Below are 22977 nucleotides of genomic sequence, written 5' to 3' on the forward strand. Positions count from 1 at the left end.
AGTTTAAACTGTGCTCCATGACAAGACAGAGATGACAGTTCCGTCTCACAATTAAAAGAATGCAAACATATCTTCCTCTTCAAAGGAGTGCGCATCAGGAGCAGAGACTGTCATAAAGACAGAGGAAAGCAAACAAATCAATAGGGCTGTTTGGCTTTTAAGTATGCGAAGCACCACGGCACAAAGCAGTTACAATGAAGGCAGCAGCTCACACCCCCTCCGTCAGGAGCAGAGAGACAGAGAAAAACAATCAAAAATCAATACATGCCCTTCGAGCTTTTAAGAGAGCGAAGCACCGTGCAGCATGTCGCTTCACGAAGCAGCTGCACAGAAGGTAGTGAAGATAATCTTTCAGCATTTTTAGACGAGCGTCCGTATCGTCTAGGTGTGCGAACGGCCCCCCTGCTCAATCCCCCTACGTCAGGATCAGAGAAAGTCAGCGCAAGAGTGAGAGAAAAGTAAGTTGGGTAGCTTCTCAGCCATCTGCCAATAGCGTCCCTTGTATGAAATCAACTGGGCACACCAACTGAGGAAGCATGTACCAGAAATTAAAAGACCCATTGTCCGCAGAAATCCACGAACCAGCAAAAAATCCGCGATATATATTTAAATATGCTTACATATAAAATCCGCGATAGAGTGAAGCCGCGAAAGGCGAAGCGCGATATAGCGAGGGATTACTGTATATAAATGATTTGGATAGGAATATAAATAACAAGCTGGTTAAGTTTGCAGTTGATACCAGGCTAGGTCAATCCATAATCCATTGAATCATTACAGAGAGACTTAGACAGCATTAATTTAAGTAAATGTAAAGTATTACACATAGGAAGTATGACAAGGATTTAGGAGTCGTAGTGGAATCTACACTATGAACTGCCAGGCAATGTTCAGAGGCCATTAAGAAGGCATGCAGAATGTTAGGTTATATAGCACGGAGTATACAAGTTCAAGGAGGTAATGCTTTATATTTTAAAAAGCACTGCTTACAGTTTTAACAGTTTTAATCTCCAGGCTAAGAAAAGATGCAGCGGTACTAGAAAATGTCCAGAGAAGAATGACTGGGTTGATTCTAAGGCTACAGAAGATAAATTGTTAATTATTTTAAATAAAAAAGATTAAGAGGAGACATGTTTGAAATGTTTAAAATTATGAAGGGAATTAGTGTACTGTAGAATCAAGACTGTTATTTTAAAATGGGTTCGTAAAGAACACGGATGGCACAGTTGCAGACTTCTTAAGGGTAAGTTTCGCACAAACATTAGGAAGTTTTTCTTCACACAGAGAATCTTAGACACATGGAATAAGCTACCAAGTAGTGTGGTAGATATATTTGGGACCTTCAGAACTAGAATTAATGTTATTAATTGTTGACTGAATGGCCTGTTCTTGTCTAGATTATTCCAATGTAAACCAAAAATGTGCAAGAGGTGATGGATGATATCAGTAGCCTGATGGGAGTGAACGAAGCCTGCCTGATCAGGGTTAATTAACTTGTGAACTTCTGACTCTAATCATTTTGCAATAGGTTTGGCAAGTAGTTTTGCATCTGAGTCCATCAAACTCATGTTCTGGATCTTTTCCCGGTTTTAAAGCATAGTGATTAGGACAGAATTAATGCAGGGTTCAATTTAGATACAGAAATGGAGGAATTTTAACAGGTGCAGATAAAGGGAAGCCAGTTGCTTCCTGAATGTCAAAACTATCTCTGGGGGAAAACCATCAGGGCCTAGAGCAGGGGTCCCCAACTCCAGGCCTGGAGGGCCCCAATGGCTGTAGGTTTTCACTCTAACCCTTTTCTTAATTAGTGCACTTTTTTGCTGCTATTCTACTTCTATTGAATTAATTTTAATTGACTTTTTTTTTTAAGATTTGTTCCCCTGAAATTCTTCATACTTCCTCTCAATTGCTTCAATTCTTTCCTTAAATGTCACACAAACAGAAATGAAATGTGAATTGAGTGAGCCAACAGAAGACCAACTAAGTCAGGGCCTGAAATTCCAAACTGTTGCTTAATTAGGCTCTGATTCTTGTTGTTAATTAAACCCGTTCATTAATTCCATGGCTTGTTGCTGCTTTCATTGTGCAATGCCATACATTTCTGAAATGTTGATTTTCTCTTTTCTAAGAGCAGTGTTAAAATGTTTTGGGGACTTGAGCAGATCAACATTCCTGAGACCTTCATCTTTATTTTTAGATATTGCATGGTCGCCAATGTTGGTCATGTTTTGGTTCATTTTGTATCTTATTGTTTGGCTGGTAATTAAGGAAAGAAACAATTAAGGGGTCTAAGTCTTCAAGAGCAAGTCGGATAAAATTAATTCAAAAGAAGTTAATTAGGAGCAAAGACAGGTCACTAATTAAGAAAAGGATTAGAAGGAAAACCTGCAGCTACTGGGGCCCTCTAGGACTAGAGTTGGGGATCCCTGACCTAGAGAGTGCCCAGAATTCAGTGAGTCAAGGGCATCTTTCAGTTCAGTTAGTGAGATAGGAGAATGCAGAATAGTTGCATCCTCAGCAGACTATTTGGAAATTGAGAGGTTTTCAAAAAATGAATAATGCTCCACAAAATAAGATTTCAAAGTCTTAAGTAAAAGATCGGAATAGAATTCATAGAAGCAATTAATTTGTTGGGGATTGGTAGTACGAGAAGCAAAAGTGTCACAGTTGCGCAATTTCAGTGCCAGCAATTTACTTGGTACTGTTTGCAAGTATGGTCAATGTCAAATTCGGCTCTCTGAAGGAGCAAAGAGTTCAGAATTCAGATTTAACCATGCAAATTTGCAGTGGCTTGAAGCTGCCTATTGTGCTGTTGAAGAAGGAAGAATGCTTACAAATTAACAGTTAACATGTCGACACCATGTTGTCATTCCTATTTTGTGTGGCAAAACACTGTCAATTGTGACTCAAATTCATATGTTGCTACTTAGCTTGTTGCTGTCTAATTTTGTTCTTTGATTGAATGTGTGGTCAGATCAGGGTTTTTGATCTTTCAGAAAATGTTTTTGATTGTTCAATTTTCCTGGCCTTCAATTAGAACATCCATCCATCCATCCTCTTCCTCTTCCGCTTATCCCAGATCGGGTCACGGGTGCAGCAGCTTGAGCAGAGATGCCCAGACTTCCCTCTCCCCAGCCACTTCTTCTAGCTCTTCTGAGGGAATCCCGTGGCGTTTCCAGGCCAGCTGGGAGACATAGTCCCTCCAGCGTGTCCTGGGTCTTCCCCGGGGCCTCCTCCCGATTAGACGTTCCCGGAACACCTTACCAGGGAGCCACTTCATCTGACTCCTCTCGATGCGGAGGAGCAGCGGCTCTACTCTGAGCCCCTCCCGGATGACTGAGCTTCTCACCCTATCTTTAAGGGAAAGCCCAGACACCCTGCGGAGGAAACTCATTTCAGCTGCTTGTACTCGCAATCTTGTTCTTTTGGTCACTACCCATAGCTCATGACCATAGGTGAGGATAGGAACATAGATCGACTGTTTCACCACGACAGACTGATGCAGAGCCCGCATCACTGCGGACGCCGCACCGATCCGCCTGTCGATCTCACGCTACATTCTTCCCTCACTCGTGAACAAGACCCCAAGATACTTAAACTCCTCTACTAGGCAGGATGTTGCCTCCAACCCTGAGAGGGCACTCCACCCTTTTCCGGCTGAGGAGCATGGTCTCAGATTTGGAGGTGCTGATTCCCATCCCAGCCACTTCACACTCAGCTGCGAACTGATCCAGAGAGAGCTGAAGATCACGGCCTGATGAAGCAAACAGGACAACATCATCTGCAAAAAGCAGTGACCCAATCCTGAGTCCATCAAACCGGACCCCCTCAACACCCTGGCTGCGTCTAGAAATTCTCTCCATAAAAGATACAACCAGAACTGGTGACAAAGGGCAGCCCTGGCGGAGTCCAACTCTCACTGGAAACGGGTTCAACTTACTGCCGGCAATGCGGACCAAGCTCTGACACCGGTTGTACAGGGACCGAACAGCCCTTATCAGTGGGTCAGGTACCCCATACTCCCAGAGCACCCCCCACAGGATTCCCTGAGGGATGCGGTTGAATGCCTTTTCCAAGTCCACAAAACACATGTAGACTGGTTGGGCAAACTCCCATGCACCCTCCAGGACCCTGCTAAGGGTGTAGAGCTGGTCCACTGTTCCGCGACCAGGACGAAAACCACACTGTTCCTCCTGAATCCGAGGTTCGGCTTTCTGATGGACCCTCCTCTCCAGGACCCCCGAATAGACTTTTCCAGGGAGGCTGAGGAGTGTGATCCCTCTGTAGTTGGAACACACTCTCCGGTCCCCCTTCTTAAAGAGGGGGACCACCACCCCGGTCTGCCAATCCAGAGGCACTGTCCCCAATGTTCATGCGATGTTGCAGAGGCGTGTCAACCGAGACAGTCCTACAACATTCAGAACCTTGAGGAACTCCGGGCAATTCTAATCCACCCCCGGGGCCCTGCCACCAAGGAGTTTTTTGACCACCTCCGTGACCTCAGTCCCAGAGATGGGGGAGCCCACCTCCAAGTCCCCAGCCTCTGCTTCCTCATTGGAAGGCATGTTAGTGGGATTGAGGAGGTCTTCGAAGTACTCCCCCCACCAACCCACAACGTCCCGCGTCAAGGTCAGCAGCGCACCATCCCCACCATATACATTGTTGACACTGCACTGCTTCCCCCTCCTGAGACGCCGGATGGTGGACCAGAATCTCCTCAAAGCCGTCCAAAAGTCATTCTCCATGGCCTCCCCAAACTCCTCCCACGCCCGAGTTTCTGCCTCAGAAACCACCAAAGCCGCATTCCACTTGGCCTGCCGGTACCTATTAGCTGCCTCCAGAGTCCCACAGGACAAAAGGGTCCTGTAGGACTCCTTCTTCAGCTTGATGGCATCCCTCACCGCCGGTGTCCACTAATGGGTTCGGGAATTGCTGCCACGACAGGCACTGACCACCTTACGGCCACAGCTCCAGTCAGCCGCCTCAACAATATAGGCACGGAATATGGCCCATTCAGACTCAATGTCCCCCACCTCACTCGGGACGTGGTCAAAGTTCTGCCGGAGGTGGGAGTTGAAGCTACTTCTGACAGGGGATTCTGCCAGACGTTCCCAGCAGACCCTCAACATGTTTGGGCCTAGAAGGCCTGACCGGCATCCTCCCCCACCATTGAAGCCAACTCATCACCAGGTGGTGATCAGTTGGCAGCTCCGCCCCTCTCTTCACCTGAGTGTCCAAGACATGTGGCCGCAAGTCCGACGACACAACCACAAAGTCGATCATCGAACTGAGGCCTAGGGTGTCCTGGTGCCAAGTGCACATATGAACACCCCTATGCTTGAACATGGTGTTTGTTATGGACAAAAGTCCAATAACAAAACACTACTCGGGTTCAGATCGGGTGAGCCATTCCTCCCAATCACACCCTTCCAGGTCTCACTGTCATTGCCCACGTGAGCATTGAAGTCTCCCAGCAGTACGAGGGAGTCCCCAGAAGGTATGCCCTCTAGCACCTCCTCCAGGGACTCCAAAAAGGGTGGGTACTCCAAACTGCTGTACGGCACATATGCACAAACAACAGTTAGGAGCCGTCCCCCCACCCAAAGGTGGAGGGAAGCTACCCTCTTGTCCACCGGGGTAAACCCCAATGAACAGGCTCCAAGTTAGGGGGCAATAAGTATGCCCACACCCGCTCGTCGCCTCTCACTGGGGGCATCTCCAGAGTGGTAGAGAGTCCAGCCCCTCTCAAGGAGATTGGTTCCCGAGTCCAAGCTGTGCGTCGAGGTGAGCCCGACTATATCTAGCCGGAACCTCTCGACCTCGCGCACTAGCTCAGGGTCCTTCCCCTTCAGAGAGGTGACATTCCACGTCCCAAGAGCCAACTTCTGCAGCCGAGTATCGGACCACCAAGGTCCCCGCCTTCAGCCACCATGCAACTCACACTGCACCTGACCTCCTTGGCCCCTCCCATAGGTGGTGAGCCCATGGGAAGTCAATTAGAACATCTAGAGATAACTCTAAATTACACCAACATTGCTGGAAAGGTTTTGTTGGAATGCTTTACCTATCCTTTTACTCCATACTCCTAAAATTATGAAAAAAATGTAATCTCTATAGACAAAATCAAAACTGCCCAGCTCATTCTAAACAAATGTTAGAATTCATCTGAGACTTGCTCAAATGTTTTCGGGGATGACACTCCGCAACCAAAGTCAAAGTTGACTTCTAACATTTAGCCATACTCCTGAAAAACAAGGCCTGAATAGACATTCTTTTATTAAAGTTTCTTTAGAAGATTGAACTGTTTGAGAATGTGGTCTGTTGTTTTGTTGGAAGTTTGAAAACGTCGTTTCAGTCTCAGGTTTAGGTGGGTGGCTACAGAGAGTGATACAACAATTTCAATCATAATGATATAAAGCTAATAGATTTAAATCATATATTTATAGTAAAACTCATTTGTTTTCTGGAAAATAAGTTCAAAATTTTAATGAATACTCACTTTTAGTTTTAGTGTGCTACACTTTGCTGTAATAGCCTAAGCAATCTCTGACCTACCTCTCTGTACAAGCCTTTAAAATGGGCTGTGCTGCTGTTTTTCCTCCTTGGTCTGCAGGTACATTTCTTTTAACACTAGAATTACAAAAAACTTGTAATGCAGGGTCATCTTAAATTCCCTCACACCTCTTCATCAACAACTTTGTTTTGCAAATGTGTCAATTAGCGCAAGCAGCCTGCTCATTCATCCCCCACCGAGGCAGCTGAACTTCTACCAGCTCAAGTCTGTTTACCTGGGTGTGAGGTGCTTAGAATTGTATTGGGTAAATAATATATCGTTATTTCGAATACATACATTTCATGTGTGTTCTGTGTCTACAACGATCTGGATAAATGTAGGAGGTAGATAGATAGATGCTTTATTAATCCCAAGGGGAAATTCACATACTCCAGCAGCAGCATACTGATACAAAAACAATATTAAATTAAAGAATAATAAAAATGCATTTAAAAACAGACAATACTTTTGAATAATGTTAACGTTTACCCCGGGTGGAATTGAAGAGTTGCATAGTTTGGGGGAGGAACGATATCCTCAGTCTGTCAGTGGAGCAGGACATTGACAGCAGTCTGTCGCTGAAGCTGCTCTTCTGTCTGGAGATGACACTGTTCAGTGGATGCATTGGATTCTCCATAATTGGTAGAAGCCTTTTGAGCGCCCGTCGTTCTGCCACGGATGTCAAACTGTCCAGCTCCGTGCCTACAATAGAGCCTGCTTTCCTCACCAGTTTGTCCAGGCGCGAGGCGCCCTTCTTCTTAATGCTGCCTCCCCAGCACACCACGGCATAGAAGAGGGCACTTGCCACAACCGTCTGATAGAACATCTGCAGCATCTTATTGCAGATGTTGAAGGACGCCAGTCTTCTAAGGAAGTATAGCCGGCTCTGTCCTCTCTTGCACAGAGAATCAGTATTGGCAGTCCAGTCCAATTTATCATCCAGTTGCACTCCCAGGTATTTATAGGTCTGTACCCTCAGCACACAGTCACTTCTGATGATCACGGGGTCCATGAGAGGTCTAGGCCTCGTAAAATCCACCACCAGCTTATTGGTTTTGCTGGTGTTCAATTGTAGGTGGTTTGAGTCGCACCATTTAACAAATTCCTTGATGAGGTTCCTATACTCCTCCTCCTGCCCACTCCTGATGCAGCCCACGATAGCAGTGTTGTCAGCGAACTTTTGCACGTGACAGGACTCCGGAGTTGTATTGGAAGTCCGATGTATATAGGCTGAACAGGACCGGAGAATGTATAGTCCCCTGCGGCGCTCCTGTGTTGCTGACCACAATGTCAGACCTGCAGTTCCCGAGACGCACATACTGAGGTCTGTTTGTCCACGATCCATGCCACCAGGTATGAATCTACTCCCATCTCTGTTAGATTGTCCTTAAGGAGCAGAGGTTGGATGGTGTTGAAGGCGCTAGAGAAGTCCAGAAACATAATTCTTATAGCACCACTACCTCTGTCCAAGTGGGAGAGGGATCAGTGTAGCATATAGACGATGGCATCCTCCGCTCCCACCTTCTCCTGGTATGCGAACTGCAGAGGGCTGAGCGCATGGTGTACCTGTGGCCTCAGGTGGTGAAGCAGCAGCCGCTCCATGGTCTTCATCACGTGTGACGTCAGAGCGACAGGCCGGAAGTTGTTCGGGTCACTAGGACGTGATACCTTTGGGACTGGGGTGATTCAAGATGTTTTCCAAAGCCTCGGGACTCTCCCCTGTTCCAGGCTCAGGTTGAAGATGCGCTGTAGAGGACTCCCCAACTCCAGTACACAGGCCTTCAGCAGTCGTGGCGATACTCCCTCTGGACCCACTGCTTTGGTGGCACGAAGTTTCCTCAGCTCTCTGCTCACCTGCGCTGCTGTAATTGTGGGTGGGGATGTCTCTCCTATGCTGGTATCAGCAGAAGGATGGGTGGAGGGTGCAGTACTCCGAGGTGAGAGTGGGTTATGGTGGTCAAACCTGTTAAAGAAGTTGTTCATTTGGTTTGCTCTCTTCATGTCTCTCTCGATGGTGGTACCCCGCTTCGAGCTGCAGCCAGTGATGATCTTCATCCCATCCCACACTTCCTTCATGCTGTTATTCTGCAGCTTCTGCTCCAGCTTTCTCCTGTACTGCTCCTTCGCCGCCCTGAGCTGGACTCGGAGTTCCATCTGCATGCGCTTTGAGCTCATGCTGATCATCGCTTTTAAAGGCCCTTTTCTTCTGGTTCTAAAGGCCCTTGATGTCACTTGTAATCCATGGCTTGTTGTTAGCATAGCAGCGTACTGTTCTTACTGGAACTACAATGTCCATACAGAAGTTGATGTAGTCAGTAGTGCAGTCAACAACCTCCTCAATGTTCTCATTATAAGATCCCTGCAGGATATTGGAGGAAATGCAAGGCAAGAAATGTTGAACACATAATTAAAACAGAAATTTTTTTCATGTTGTAATAATGACAAAATGCTGACGTGAAGTGTATAATGTGTGAAGACTGAAGTCCAAATATAAAATAAACACTTTCACAAAAGGTATAACAAAACAAGTGTGCCTTCAAGAACATAACCGAAGAAAAAAGAAATTATTCAATTACATCTTGCTGTCAATATGTAAAAACCAAAGCCCAACTATCAATTGCACGGCTAGTGTAGAAATCAGAATGCCTGCTTCTAAATTTAAGAGGTTGCGGGTTCAATCCCGGGTATTCCCCACATTTACCGTTATTATTAATGTTATATAATAAAAACATACATTTGCTTTGAGTCTAACATTCAGTGTAAAGTTTTGTTACTTGTAAAAGATATCGCTGAAGGGATATAAGCTGACACACAAACGCTAGTGAATCATGTCTTCTTGGTATCCTGTTGTTACTTGAATTTTTTTTTATTCAGTTTTATTCTTGAATAAAAGCACACTTGTTTCGCTTTACCTTTGCAAAAGTGTTTATTTTATATTCCAGTAACCACTTGAATGACATCAAATCTGTCTCTGCCTCTCTCATGCATGCACACACACACACATCCATGCCTGAGAACGCAATTATTTGAAAACGCTATGTCATTTGAACATTATTTATCATTTGAAAATTGTTTGGGTTTTTTTTTTTTTCGATCTTGCACAATCTCCACGTTCTAATGCATGGTGTCACCTCTCTGAAGGGGAAGGAGCCTGAGCTTGTGTGCGAGGTTGAGAGGTTCCAGCTAGATATAGTCAGGCTCACCTCGACACACAGCTTGGACTCTGGAAACAATCTCCTTGAGAGGGGCTGGACTCTGTACCACTCTGGAGTTCCCCCGGTGAGAGGCGCCGAGCGAGTGTGGGCATACTTATTGCCCCCCGACTTGGAGCCTGTACATTGGGGTTTACCCTGGTGGACGAGAGGGTAGCCTCCCTCCACCTTCGGGTGGGAGGACAGGTCCTAACTGTTGTTTGTACGTATGCACTGAACAGCAGTTTGGAGTACCCACCCTTTTTGGAGTCCCTGGAGGGGGTGCTAGAGGGCATACCTTCTGGGGACTCCCTCGTACTGCTGGGAGACTTCAATGCTCACATGGGCAATGACAGTGAGACCTGGAAGGGCGTGATTGGGAGGAATGGCGCCCCTGATCTGAACCCGAGTAGTATTTTGTTATTGGACTTCTGTGCTTGTCACGGATTGTCCATAACAAACACCATGTTCAAGCATAGGGGTGTTCATATGTGCACTTGGCACCAGGACACCCTAGGCCTCAGTTCGATGATCGACTTTGTGGTCGTGTCGTCGGAGTTGCAGCCACATGTCTTGGACACTCGGGTGAAGAGAGGGGCGGAGCTGTCAACTGATCACCACCTCCATGAGTTGGCTTCGATGGTGGGGTAGGATGCCGGTCAGGCCTGGTAGGCCCAAACGTGTTGTGAGGGTCTGCTGGGAACGTCTGGCAGAGCCCCCTGTCAGAAGTAGCTTCAACTCCTACCTCCGGCAGAACTGAAGCTGAAGAAGGAGTCCTACAGGTCCCTTTTGTCCTGTGGGACTCTGGAGACAGCTAATAGGTACCGGCAGGCCAAGCGGAATGCGGCTTCGGTGGTTGCTGAGGCAAAAACTCGGGCATGGGAGGAGTTTGGGGAGGCCATGGAGAACGACTTTCGGACGGTTTCGAGGAGATTCTGGTCCACTGTCTGGCGTCTCAGGAGGGGGAAGCAGTGCAGTGTCAACACTGTATATGGTGGGGATGGTGCGCTGCTGACCTCAACTCGGGAAGTTGTGTGTCGGTGGGGGGAGTACTTTGAAGACCTCCTCAATCCCACTAACATGCCTTCCAATGAGGAAGCAGAGCCGGGGGACTCGGAGGTGGACTCCCCCATCTCTGGGACTGAGGTCACTGAGGTGGTCAGAAAACTCCTTTGTGGCATGGCCCCAGGGGTGGATGAGATACGCTCGGAGTTCCTCAAGGCTCTGGATGTTGTAGGGCTGTCTTGGTTGACACGTCTCTGCAACATTGCATGGACATCAGGGACAGTGCCTCTGGATTGGCAGACCGGGGTGGTGGTCCCCCTCTTTAAGAAGGGGGACCAGAGGGTGTGTTCCAACTACAGAGGGATCACACTTCTCAGCCTCCCTGGAAAAGTCTATTCGGGGGTTCTGGAGAGGAGGGTCCGTCGGATAGTCGAACCTCGGATTCGTGAGGAACAGTGTGGTTTTCGTCCTGGTCGTGGAACTATAGACCAGCTCTACACCCTTAGCAGAGTCCTGGAGGGTGCATGGGAGTTCACCCAACCAGTCTACATGTGTTTTGTGGACTTGGAAAAGGCGTTCGACCGTGTCCCTCGGGGAATCCTGTGGGGGGGTGCTCTGGGAGTATGGGGTACCGGACCCCCTGATAAGGGCTGTTCGGTCCCTGTACAACCGGTGTCAGAGCTTGGTCCGCATTGCCGGCAGTAAGTCGAACCCGTTTCCAGTGAGAGTTGGACTCCGCCAGGGCTGCCCTTTGTCACCGATTCTGTTCATAACTTTTATGGACAGCATTTCTAGACGCAGCCAGGGTGTTGAGGGGGTCCGGTTTGGTGGACTCAGGATTGGGTCACTGCTTTTTGCAGATGATGATGTCCTATTTGCTTCATCTGGCCGTGATCTTCAGCTCTCTCTGGATCGGTTCGCAGCTGAGGACCATGGTCCTCAGCCGGAAAAGGGTGGAGTGCCCTCTCAGGGTTGGGAGTGAGATACTGCTTCAAGTGAAGGAGTTCAAGTATCTCGGGGTCTTGTTCACGAGTGAGGGAAGAATGGAGCGTGAGATCGACAGGTGGATTGGTGCAGCATCCGCAATGATGCGGGCTCTGCATCGGTGTGTCATGGTGAAAAAGGAGCTGAGCTGTAAGGCAAAGCTCTCAATTTACCAGTCGATCTATGTTCCTACCCTCCTCTATGGTCATGAGCTATGGGTAGTGACCGAAAGAACCAGATCGCGAATACAAGCGGCTGAAATGAGTTTCCTCCGCAGGGTGTCTGGGCTCTCCCTTAAAGATAGGGTGAGAAGCTCAGTCATCCGGGAGGGTGACTCCTCCGCATCGAGAGGAGTTAGATGAGGTGGCTCGGGCATCTGATCAGGATGCCTCCTGGACGCCTCCCTGGTGAGGTGTTCCGGGCACGTCCAACCGGGAGGAGGCCCCGGGGAAGACCCAGGACACGCTGGAGGGGCTATGTCTCCCGGCTGGCCTGGGAACGCCTCGGGATTCTCCTGGAAGAGCTAGAAGAATTGGCCAGGGAGAGGGAAGTCTTGGCTATCTCTGCTCAAGCTGCTGCCCCCGCGACCCGACCTCGGATAAGCAGAAGAGGATGGATGGATGGATAGTGCATGGTACTGAGAATGCAGATAGACTTCTTCTTTTTGGGCACATGCACTGTCAACATGGCGCTGCCAGATTTAAATACTACGGTGGAGAATTACAGTGGTGTGAAAAACTATTTGCCCCCTTCCTGATTTCTTATTCTTTTGCATGTTTGTCACACAAAATGTTTCTGATCATCAAACACATTTAACCATTAGTCAAATATAACACAAGTAAACACAAAATGCAGTTTGTAAATGGTGGTTTTTATTATTTAGGGAGGAAAAAAAATCCAAACCTACATGGCCCTGTGTGAAAAAGTAATTGCCCCCTGAACCTAATAACTGGTTGGGCCACCCTTAGCAGCAATAACTGCAATCAAGCGTTTGCGATAACTTGCAATGAGTCTTTTACAGCGCTCTGGAGGAATTTTGGCCCACTCATCTTTGTAAAATTGTTGTAATTCAGCTTTATTTGAGGGTTTTCTAGCATGAACCGCCTTTTTAAGGTCATGCCATAGCATCTCAATTGGATTCAGGTCAGGACTTTGACTAGGCCACTCCAAAGTCGTCTTTTTGTTTTTCTTCAGCCATTCAGAGGTGGATTTGCTGGTGTGTTTTGGGTCATTGTCCTGTTGCAGCACCCAAGATCGCTTCAGCTTGAGTTGACGAACAGATGGCCGGACATTCTCCTTCAGGATTTTTTGGTAGACAGTAGAATTCATGGTTCCATCTATCACAGCAAGCCTTCCAGGTCCTGAAGCAGCAAAACAACCCCAGACCATCACACTACCACCACCATATTTTACTGTTGGTATGATGTTCTTTTTCTGAAATGCTGTGTTCCTTTTATGCCAGATGTAACGGGACATTTGCCTTCCAAAAAGTTCAACTTTTGACTCATCAGTCCACAAGGTATTTTCCCAAAAGTCTTGGCAATCATTGAGATGTTTCTTAGCAAAATTGAGACGAGCCCTAATGTTCATTTTGCTTAATAGTGTTTTGCGTCTTGGAAATCTGCCATGCAGGCCGTTTTTGCCCAGTCTCTTTCTTATGGTGGAGTCGTGAACACTGACCTTAATTGAGGCAAGTGAGGCCTGCAGTTCTTTAGACGTTGTCCTGGGGTCTTTTGTGACCTCTCGGATGAGTCGTCTCTGCGCTCTTGGGGTAATTTTGGTCGGCCGGCCACTCCTGGGAAGGTTCACCACTGTTCCATGTTTTTGCCATTTGTGGATAATGGCTCTCACTGTGGTTCGCTGGAGTCCCAAAGCTTTAGAAATGGCTTTATAACCTTTACCAGACTGATAGATCTCAATTACTTCTGTTCTCATTTGTTCCTGAATTTCTTTGGATCTTGGCATGATGTCTAGCTTTTGAGGTGCTTTTGGTCTACTTCTCTGTGTCAGGCAGCTCCTATTTAAGTGATTTCTTGATTGAAACAGGTGTGGCAGTAATCAGGCCTGGGGGTGGCTACGGAAATTGAACTCAGGTGTGATACACCACAGTTAGGTTATTTTTTAACAAGGGGGCAATTACTTTTTCACACAGGGCCATGTAGGTTTGGATTTTTTTTTCTCCCTAAATAATAAAAACCATCATTTAAAAACTGCATTTTGTGTTTACTTGTGTTATATTTGACTAATGGTTAAATGTGTTTGATGATCAGAAACATTTTGTGTGACAAACATGCAAAAGAATAAGAAATCAGGAAGGGGGCAAATAGTTTTTCACACCACTGTACATGTGTAATGAAGTGATTTTAGCTGCAGGTGGAAATTCCCGTCCCACTTTATGGTGCCAAGCAGTGTTGTGTTGTAGTACAGCAGTCTATTAGCTAGCAAAAGTGATGTGAAGAAGTTATGTTGTTACAGTTATGCCTTTGCCCAGAAACGGCTGAAAGAGAAAATGCCGCATGATAGTCTCTCTGATAGTGGTCACCATATCTTTGATTGCTGGTACAACAAATAGTTCTGACCCAGCATTAACCACAGCACCAATTGTGGTCATCGCTGCTCTTGTGAAAAGAATGGAGATAAACGCCATGAACTCAGAGAGGGAGAAGCAAGTTCGTTATACCATGTGAATATGACTGAAAGAATGAAACTGAATAATAAAAAAACTAACTTTTAAAAGCAGCAAAAATGTACAATGGGTGTTAGACTCAAATCAAATGTATGTTTTTATTATACATTAATAAAATAGTAACAATAGTCACAGTTCGCTACTCAAAACTGAAAATGCGGGGGAAACCTGGGATCGAACCTGCAACCTCTTGATTTAGAAGCAGCCATTCTTGCATCTAACCCACGCACACAATTGATAGGCTTCGGTTTTTAAATATTGACAGCAACATGTAAATTTAATCATTTCTTTTTCTTTGGTTATATTCATGAATAATGGTGTACTTGTTTTGTTATACCTTTTGTGAAAGTATTTGATATTTGGACTTCATGTCAGAATTTTGTTATTATTATAACATGAAAAAAAATTCTGTTTTAGTTATGTGTTCAACATTTCTTGTCTCGCATTTCATGTCATCCTACATTTATTCAGATTATTGTAGAAATGGAACACACATGAAATGTATGTATTCCAAATAACCTTATATTTACCCTATACAACTCATGGCACTTCACACCCAGATAAACAGCTCTGAGAATTTTGTGTCTCACTTCAACTGCGTCAATGCCGAATGGAATAACAGGCTGCTTGCTGCTTGTGCGGATTGACATATTTGTAAAACAAAGAGGCTGCTGAAGAGGTGCAGAGGAATTTAAGGTGGCCTGGCAATATGACTTTTTTCATAGGCTACAGGGTTTCTAGTGTTAAACCCCCAAATGCTCCTGTAATAAGTATAACAATATTTTTTAAGGTTAATGGGTTTCCTCAGATCTGCTAGCAAACAGTGGACTTCCACAGTTCCTTTCAGCCAGTGTGGTGTGTAGATGATCTTGAACTGTACTTAGCCAGTACTTTAAACCTCAAGCACAAACTCCGTCTTCTAGTTTAAGTACTGTATGTTTGAAATTTCCCACATTTACCTGTTACCTACCAGTATTGCTGCTGACCCCCAACCTTCACTGTCAACAGTAGCTCAATGTGAGGTCTTACTGATGAACCTAAACTGGTCCTATTATCCCTGGTTTGGGTGGAGTTCTTGTATAGTACTTTTTAATCTCTAGTATGAAAGGTGTCTGGCTGGCCCTCACTGAATATTTTGCCAGGTGTATCTCTACCATAGCCACCTGGTTCATGGTAGCTAACCTCACTAAACTTTAGTGTTACATGTAAGCTCCTCCTTCACATTAGTTACGTAAAATAAGTTCTCGTCAGTATTATTTATTTATTTATTTATTATTATTATTACTGTTATTATTATCATGTTTAAATATTCTGTGCCTATTTTACTTTCAAAGTATTTGGTTTGGTGCAAAAAAGAGGAAAAGGTTAATGCAATTAAAATTCCGTCTAAGGTATATTTCTGTCTTGCACCTGACATCCCAACAATGGTCTCTGACTCCCTCTCATGAAAACATTGGTTTCAGAAAAATAAATGTATGAGTTTTCATTAGTTTGTCACAATGGTGCAGTCAATTTAATTCACTGGCACTGGTGTGGCTGTAAAGGCTGACTGTTGTACCTCCAAGTATTCATGTAAACTACAGTATTACTAAAATTTGATTACCTCTTACTCTGACCAGTGTATAGGATGTTCATAAAAATGAATGAATTTCCATTAAGGGCTTGATAAAGTCTGCAGAATTTCTTATCATTCTTTATTTTGTATGTTTATTATTGAGTTTTTTTTGCAGATTTAACACTGTCCTGTCCTTGTTTTTAATGCAGCATTCTTACTTTGAATCCTCAACTATCAGAAGAAAAGAGAGAACTTTTGAAGGAAAATAATAATGAAAATGAATAACATACTGCACCTAAGCATGAAAATTAAATCTAGATGAATGTCATAGTGCCATTGGATGATGGAAGATGTAATCTTAGGAAACATCAAAGTGGCAAGTTACTAAAGAAGAACATGTAGACACAGTAGTCAGCAGTATTAGGCAATAAAATGTTTAATCTAAATAGGATGATTAAATATATTGTAAATATATTAAATATAGTTTTGCATAAAAGCTTTCATAAGATCAGTTTTTTCTTATTTTGAACTGTGTACATATTTTATTGCTCCTCCTGTCACAATTTATTCTTCTACTTGCATCCTTGCATGATTTGCACCTTCTCCAACACTGACCATTGGTATGCAAATGAAAAGTTCTCTTACATTTTGGCTTATTGATTACAATCAGTAGGAATACCTGTCCACTTGCTCCCTTTAATGTTTATCACCACGCCGCTGCTAAGGAATTCACTCGTGGTATTTACTCAGCCTCCTGTTCTTCCTAGAATGTTAGCTACAGGTATTTCACACAGGCCTCCAGATCACAAAGCATTGCAAATAGACTTTTGAGCCATAACAGAGAAAAGCCAAGCAAAATGACACCTTTTATTGGCTAACTAAAAAGATTACAATATGCAAGCTTTCGAGGCAACTCGGGCCCCTTCTTCAGGCAAGGAAAGCCTGCATATTGAAATCTTTTTAGTTAGCCAATAAAAGGTGTCATTTTGCTTGGCTTTTCTCTACATTCATAATGGCTAACACGGTACAACACCCTAGTACCAGAGCCATAACAGAGAGCTCCTCCCAGGTCAGCTGCCTCAGAGGCTTCTGACCTTACAGACAGTGCAGGTGTACGTGTGCCTACAATTTCTTAATAACCTGCCACACACAATTTATTTGATGTGGTATATATATATCAAGATTGCTTCTGGGTACACCTATTCTGTGGTTATCCACGCTCAAGCACAATTCGGGTACAAATTATTTCTTTTGAGTTGAGTGAATCCAATATTTTTTGTACAATGAAGCAAACTAAAACACTTTTTGCAAGGGTTGTTGATAAATATGAACAACAGTATAGGCTTATTTAGTATCCAGACATCCCATATAAGTAATAAGCAATTGCAGAGTCTGGATTGGAGTCCACTTTGCAAATCTAATGTGAACAATCATGACTCCTTTTATGGTACCACAGACTCCTCTGTTATATTTTATTATTACATACTAGGGGGCTCCACCCCCTGCTCGCTTCGCTCACCAACCCCCAGGTTTATACAGTTTAAAGAGCCTATTTTCATTTCATTCATTTTTTTTATTACTTGATATTTGCCAGTAATAAAGCTGTAATGAATGAGTTATTCCCCCTCCCCAGGGGGCACGCTTTAAGCCAGCTGCCTGTTGTGCCGTGCTGCGTGATTTGCATGTCATGCTGCGTGTCAATCATTTAAAAGCATGTACAGCAGCTGTCCTTTTGTCTCACTTCCTTGTCTTGTGGGACATTAAAGTGTCTCCGAGAAATTGTTTGTAAGCAGGGCGTGACGTGAAAAAGTCACCGTCTCACGGGTCTTGCTTCCTAAGGTTGTAATGTCTAGTCTCACGTGACATCAAAATGTCTCTCCAAGATAATCACATCTTGACCCAAAGTTTTTTTTATATAATAGATAGATTATAATACTATATTTATAGCTGCCTTAATACCACTAAAATCTGTTACCCTGTTCACTTGTGTTACAAGGTACCAACATTGTTAAAATTCAGTTCTGGGTTCAAAAATGGCCAAAATGGAACAGCTTTCACAAGAAACATTTCAGTCTATTGGTGTTTTGCAGAATGAAGGTTTCCATGAGCCAAGCTCCCAAGAAATTGAAGATTTTAATACAAAGGTGTTGATTACTGTATTAAGAGAGAGGAGTTCACAGTGGATCTAACCAGGATAAAAAAAAGAAGGGGAAGACCCAAATGGGCAACTGCATCACAGGAAAGGAACATCAGAGCGTGTAGTTTGAGAAACAAATGTCTTGCAGGTCCATATTTTTCTTCTTTTATATATATACAGTAATATATATATATATATATATATACACACAGTGTTATTTGCAACAGAGAAAAGATGACTCTGGGGTACTGAGCATAACACACATTTCCAGTCATCTTATGTCCAATGTCTGTGTTCTATTGCCCATTTAAAATTTTCTTTTTGTTTGCCAGTTTCACCTATGGTTTTTAATTTGAAACCCTGCCTCTAAAACCAGCATCCCAGAATGCACACAACATATAAAATGCAAAGCATTTTATCAGTGCTAATGTGAATCATCCGGCTACCTTTTAGCACCCCAACTTGCTGAAGTTTGGGTTTAAAGGCTGTAGCAATGCAGTTGTGGCTTTTTAAAGATTATTTATTAAAGAAATTACAAAACATTGAGTAACATTAAACAAAAGACAACACTTATAAAGCTAAAAAAAAGGAAGTTATACTTTTATGAAAAGGCTAGAAGAAAAAGTTTGTTTGAATTAGTGTATGTGAAAATGGAAATTTTAGCACATTATACAGGTATTACAATTTACATTTAGTTGGAATTTTTTTTTTTTACCAACTGCGACACCAGTTATCCAGTAATTGCATCTGACTCTGCCACCATAGCCCTTCTGATTGTTTAGATAAAGCATTTTATATAATAAGTGCATTCTTGAAATTTTAAACCCAGTTTAGGTCTGTAAACAGTTCAGTGTATCATATCAACAAACAAAACTTGGGTGATGGAGAGGTGTAGTGTTGAGGGATGCTACTGCTGACACTTTTGAGTGTTCTGTGTTCAAATTACAGCCTGGCACTATCTGTGTGGATCTGATGAGTGATTATCTGAAAGAACAAATTACTTGGTTCCACAACTTTTTGCTGGTGACCTGGAGATCATTTTTGAGAAAATCTTAATCCTTTTCAAATTCATTTTCATGTGTGTCTCTGCTTCAAATGTACATTAAAGGAATACTCCACCCAAAGATGATTTTTTTATATGTTACTTACCCCATGTGATAGAGAGGAAAAAAATGTAATTTTTCTATGCAGAGAGAAACAGTTATAGGGGTCTATGGTGACCAATGCTGTCCAACAACAAACAATATCAAAATGTCCACGGAGAAAATCATCTCATGTTATTCATGTCACATTATCCACAAGTTATGTCATCCACTTGCATGCTTACACTGTTCCAAACTTTTAACACTTAACAATATTGTATTAAAAGTTTTTAAAGTAAACCACTTCCAAAAAACTCTCATGTGAACTAGAATATATCGTGTGCAGATGCCCTCAAGCTTCTGAATGTGCCAACTTCCAAAAATATATGAAAGGAACCTAAAACTATAAATGTGCTAGAAAAGTGTGACCAGTGGTTATAAAAAATGAAAAAAAAACAGTCCAAGTAACCAATCATTACAGTAAAAAAAAAGCACAATGGATTGGGCTATGAAAGAGATGAAAACGTTGAGAGCCAAGCACAGTAATCAACATTTTCTGAACCTATTTTACACAATCCCAGTTGGATGTGCTAAAGGTTATGCAGGCAGCACTGTCTGAAAATGTTCACAAACAATGGATGGGCACCAGGACATCAGAGGGTACACACAATCACACCAGGTCAATCAACCTAACAGATGTTTTTGGCATGGGGAATGAAAACTAGAGTATGGAGAGAGGAACAAAATCATTTGCAGACAGAATGTGTAATCTCTATGCAGACAGTAACCAGGTTGGGATTTAAATCCATTATCCTAAAGCAGTGAAGCAGCAACACTAGGCATTGTGACACCTTGTCTCTAGAAAAATTAAACTATCTAAACACAATAAGGAAATTACTGGTGAAAGTGAACAGGAAGCTGCAAGTAAGAGCCCAAACTGAGGAACTGAAAGGTGTGAATAGAGACACGAAAGCAAGCTTTACAGACCATCCTGTTTATAGAACAGATGATTCTGTGACAACAGATCCAATTAAGCTGTCTTTTGTTTCTCAGTTAACTTCAGATGAAAAATACAGGAATAAAGCAATAAACAATAATGAAAGTGACCTAAAATGATTGTTCACATGATGAAAAAAGATGGAGACCTATCACTGACATAACTGACATGATTCAAATGTGAGAATTATGCAACCCAAAATACTTGGATCATTCACATAAGCACATGGGGGAATGCAGCCTAGTTGCTTTAATGAATGTGTGTGTTTGTGCTAAATCTCCATCCTACTGTCAAACCATATCAGAGGTCTGAACTAGTGCTGGGCGGTATACCGGTTCATATTGAAAACCGTTTTTTATTTTTGTTATGATGTGGATTTTTCTTATACCGCAACACCAGTTTAAATTGCCTAAACTACATTCAGAACGTGGTGCAGCGGGAAACTGTTTAAGAGAGACTTTTTTCACTGCTACACCGCTAAACACATACAACGGAGCACATGCGGTAGTGGAGGTATTGCGCAGTGAAAATGGAAAGAGAACATTCCGAAACTGAAGCTATAGCAGACGATAAAGTTGAACATGTTGACACAGAAGAACTTTTGCTGGAAAAAGGAGTCATGTCTGTTGTCTGGAGATACTTTGGATTTAAAAGGTCGGATGTGGACCATTATATTCAAATGTGTGAATACTGTTTCTATACTACTGGATAATACTGCATGCCAAGTTGTACTTGTTTTATTTTTTTTCAATACTGTGTAATGTACCTGGGTACTGTGTAATAGTGTGACGACATGTTGACTTTATTCTCAACATTTCTACTTTATTCTTGCCGTTTGTCGAGATTAAAGTCGGCATGTTGACTTTATTCTCGTAATTTGTTACTAAAGTAGAACATTGTAAACTAAACTTCATCTTAAAATGAATAATTTAAACATTAATTTTAGGATGAAGTTTAGTTTGCGACATTCTACTTTAATGACAAAGTAAACTATGAGAATAAAGTGGAAATGTCGACTTTAATCTCGACATAAACGGCGAGATTAAAGTGGAAATGTCGAGAATAAAGTCAACATGTCGTACATATAGTTTTTTTTTCTTCCCTGTGTCCATATTTTTTTTTTTTCTTCACTGTGGTCCTAATACGATTCCATGGGCTATATTACAAATAGCATTATAAATGCAAGTTGCAGTTTTATTACTTATGTAATAAGCTTAGCTTGAAACAAGGTCCATATTGATGCAATTTGCCTTAATGATGGTTCAGTTGGTAAAGATGTCATCACCAAGTTGCACTTGTTTTATTTTATTTTTATTTGGTGAATACTGTGTAATGCACCTGGTCTTAAAGTCTTGAAGTAATAGTATTATTACTGGAAGTTGCACTATTATTTATTTTATTGTTATTATTTAGGGCGGCACGGTGGCGCAGTGGGTTCGCATCCCGGGTCCCCCCTGCGTGGAGTTTGCATGTTCTCCCCGTGTCTGCGTGGGTTTACTCCGGGCGCTCCGGTTCCTCCCACAGTCCAAAGACATGCAGGTTAGGTGGATTGGCGATTCTAAATTGGTCCTAGTGTGTGCTTGGTGTGTGAGTGTGTTTGTGTGTGTCCTGCAGTGGGTTGGCACCCTGCCCGGGATTGGTTCCTGCCTTGTGCCCTGTGTTGGCTGGGATTGGCTCCAGCAGACCCCCGTGACCCTGTGTTTGGATTCAGCGGGTTGGAAAATGGATGGATAGATGTTCAGTGCAATACAACTTTTGACAAGCACCTCTGGATATTTTACTAAGTCTAAATGCCTCTTTGGATGGTTGAAAATATGTCAGAATTTTAGTTTAAGTTGTTTGCAAAATTTGTTCCATAAAAAGGTTCTATATTTTGACTGCATCTGTCATGCAGTGTGATTCCTTCTCTTCTCTCCCCCACTTGAAAACTATCAATTTATGGGGCCATGCAAACCTGTATTAATACTTGTGTGCACATTAAAATGTGTTTTTTGTACAATGTACAATTCTCATGACAGTGGAATAGGTTATTCTTAGCCAGTCTACTGCAGTAATTGCAATGGAAAATGTGGTTAACATCCACTCATGCATGGGAAAAAAAAATACCGTTGAATACCGTGAAACCGGTATAATTTTGAAAAATACCGTGATATAGAATTTCGGTCATACCGCCCAGCACTAGTCTGAACACATTTGAAAAATCTTTAAAAGATCCATGCCTGAAAACATTTAAAAGCTATGTTGAAAACAATTTTTTTGGGATCCTTTAAGAATAGAAGAGTTTCAGTGTAATTTAATGAGCTGCATGTAATTACTTTTGCTTTTATTTGATAATTGTGTATTTGTCTTTTGGTCTTTTTTTATTATTTTAAAATATTGTTATTATTGTAGCACCTGTGCAGGTGTAAGGCAGTGCAACACTTAGCTTGCCTCATGCTGTACTAGTGCTGCTGCTTTTAAAAGGCGTTACTTTGAATTCAGCACACCTACCTGGATAAAGGCTTTGTGCTGAATACGCTAAGGTTTTCTGTTACTACTCAGCATTTACCAATTAATACCAAGTTTGGCTAGAGTGAGGTCATATAAGAGGGACCAGAAGGTGTCAAACTTAAGTATTTCACATTTTAAAAAATATTTACAAACATCAGAGGGTAATAAAATAAATATATATATTCACACAGAAATTAAATGAGTCCATTTAAAGCACAAGAAAACTAGATGAATCGATTTAAACAAGGGTCCAGTCAATTATAGACTGTTATAATAAAGCAGAGTTCTTGCTTATCT

The 22977-nt window shown here is 43.0% G+C and overlaps 1 protein-coding gene across 2 annotated transcripts in view; it reads left to right on the top strand.

Moving 5' to 3' along the window:
• Positions 1-16503, top strand: part of LOC114650330 (solute carrier family 46 member 3) — a 215030-nt gene extending 198527 nt beyond the window's left edge. For both annotated transcript variants that reach the window (XM_051925748.1, XM_051925747.1), the window contains one exon: positions 16184-16503. In XM_051925748.1, the coding sequence (XP_051781708.1) occupies positions 16184-16197 (14 nt within the window). In that variant the 3' untranslated portion in view covers positions 16198-16503. The remainder of the gene's footprint in view (positions 1-16183) is intronic.
• Positions 16504-22977: the final 6474 nt, after the last annotated feature.

The sequence above is a fragment of the Erpetoichthys calabaricus genome, chromosome 4 (assembly GCF_900747795.2).
Source record: "Erpetoichthys calabaricus chromosome 4, fErpCal1.3, whole genome shotgun sequence".
In the NCBI taxonomy this organism is placed as follows: domain Eukaryota; kingdom Metazoa; phylum Chordata; class Cladistia; order Polypteriformes; family Polypteridae; genus Erpetoichthys; species Erpetoichthys calabaricus.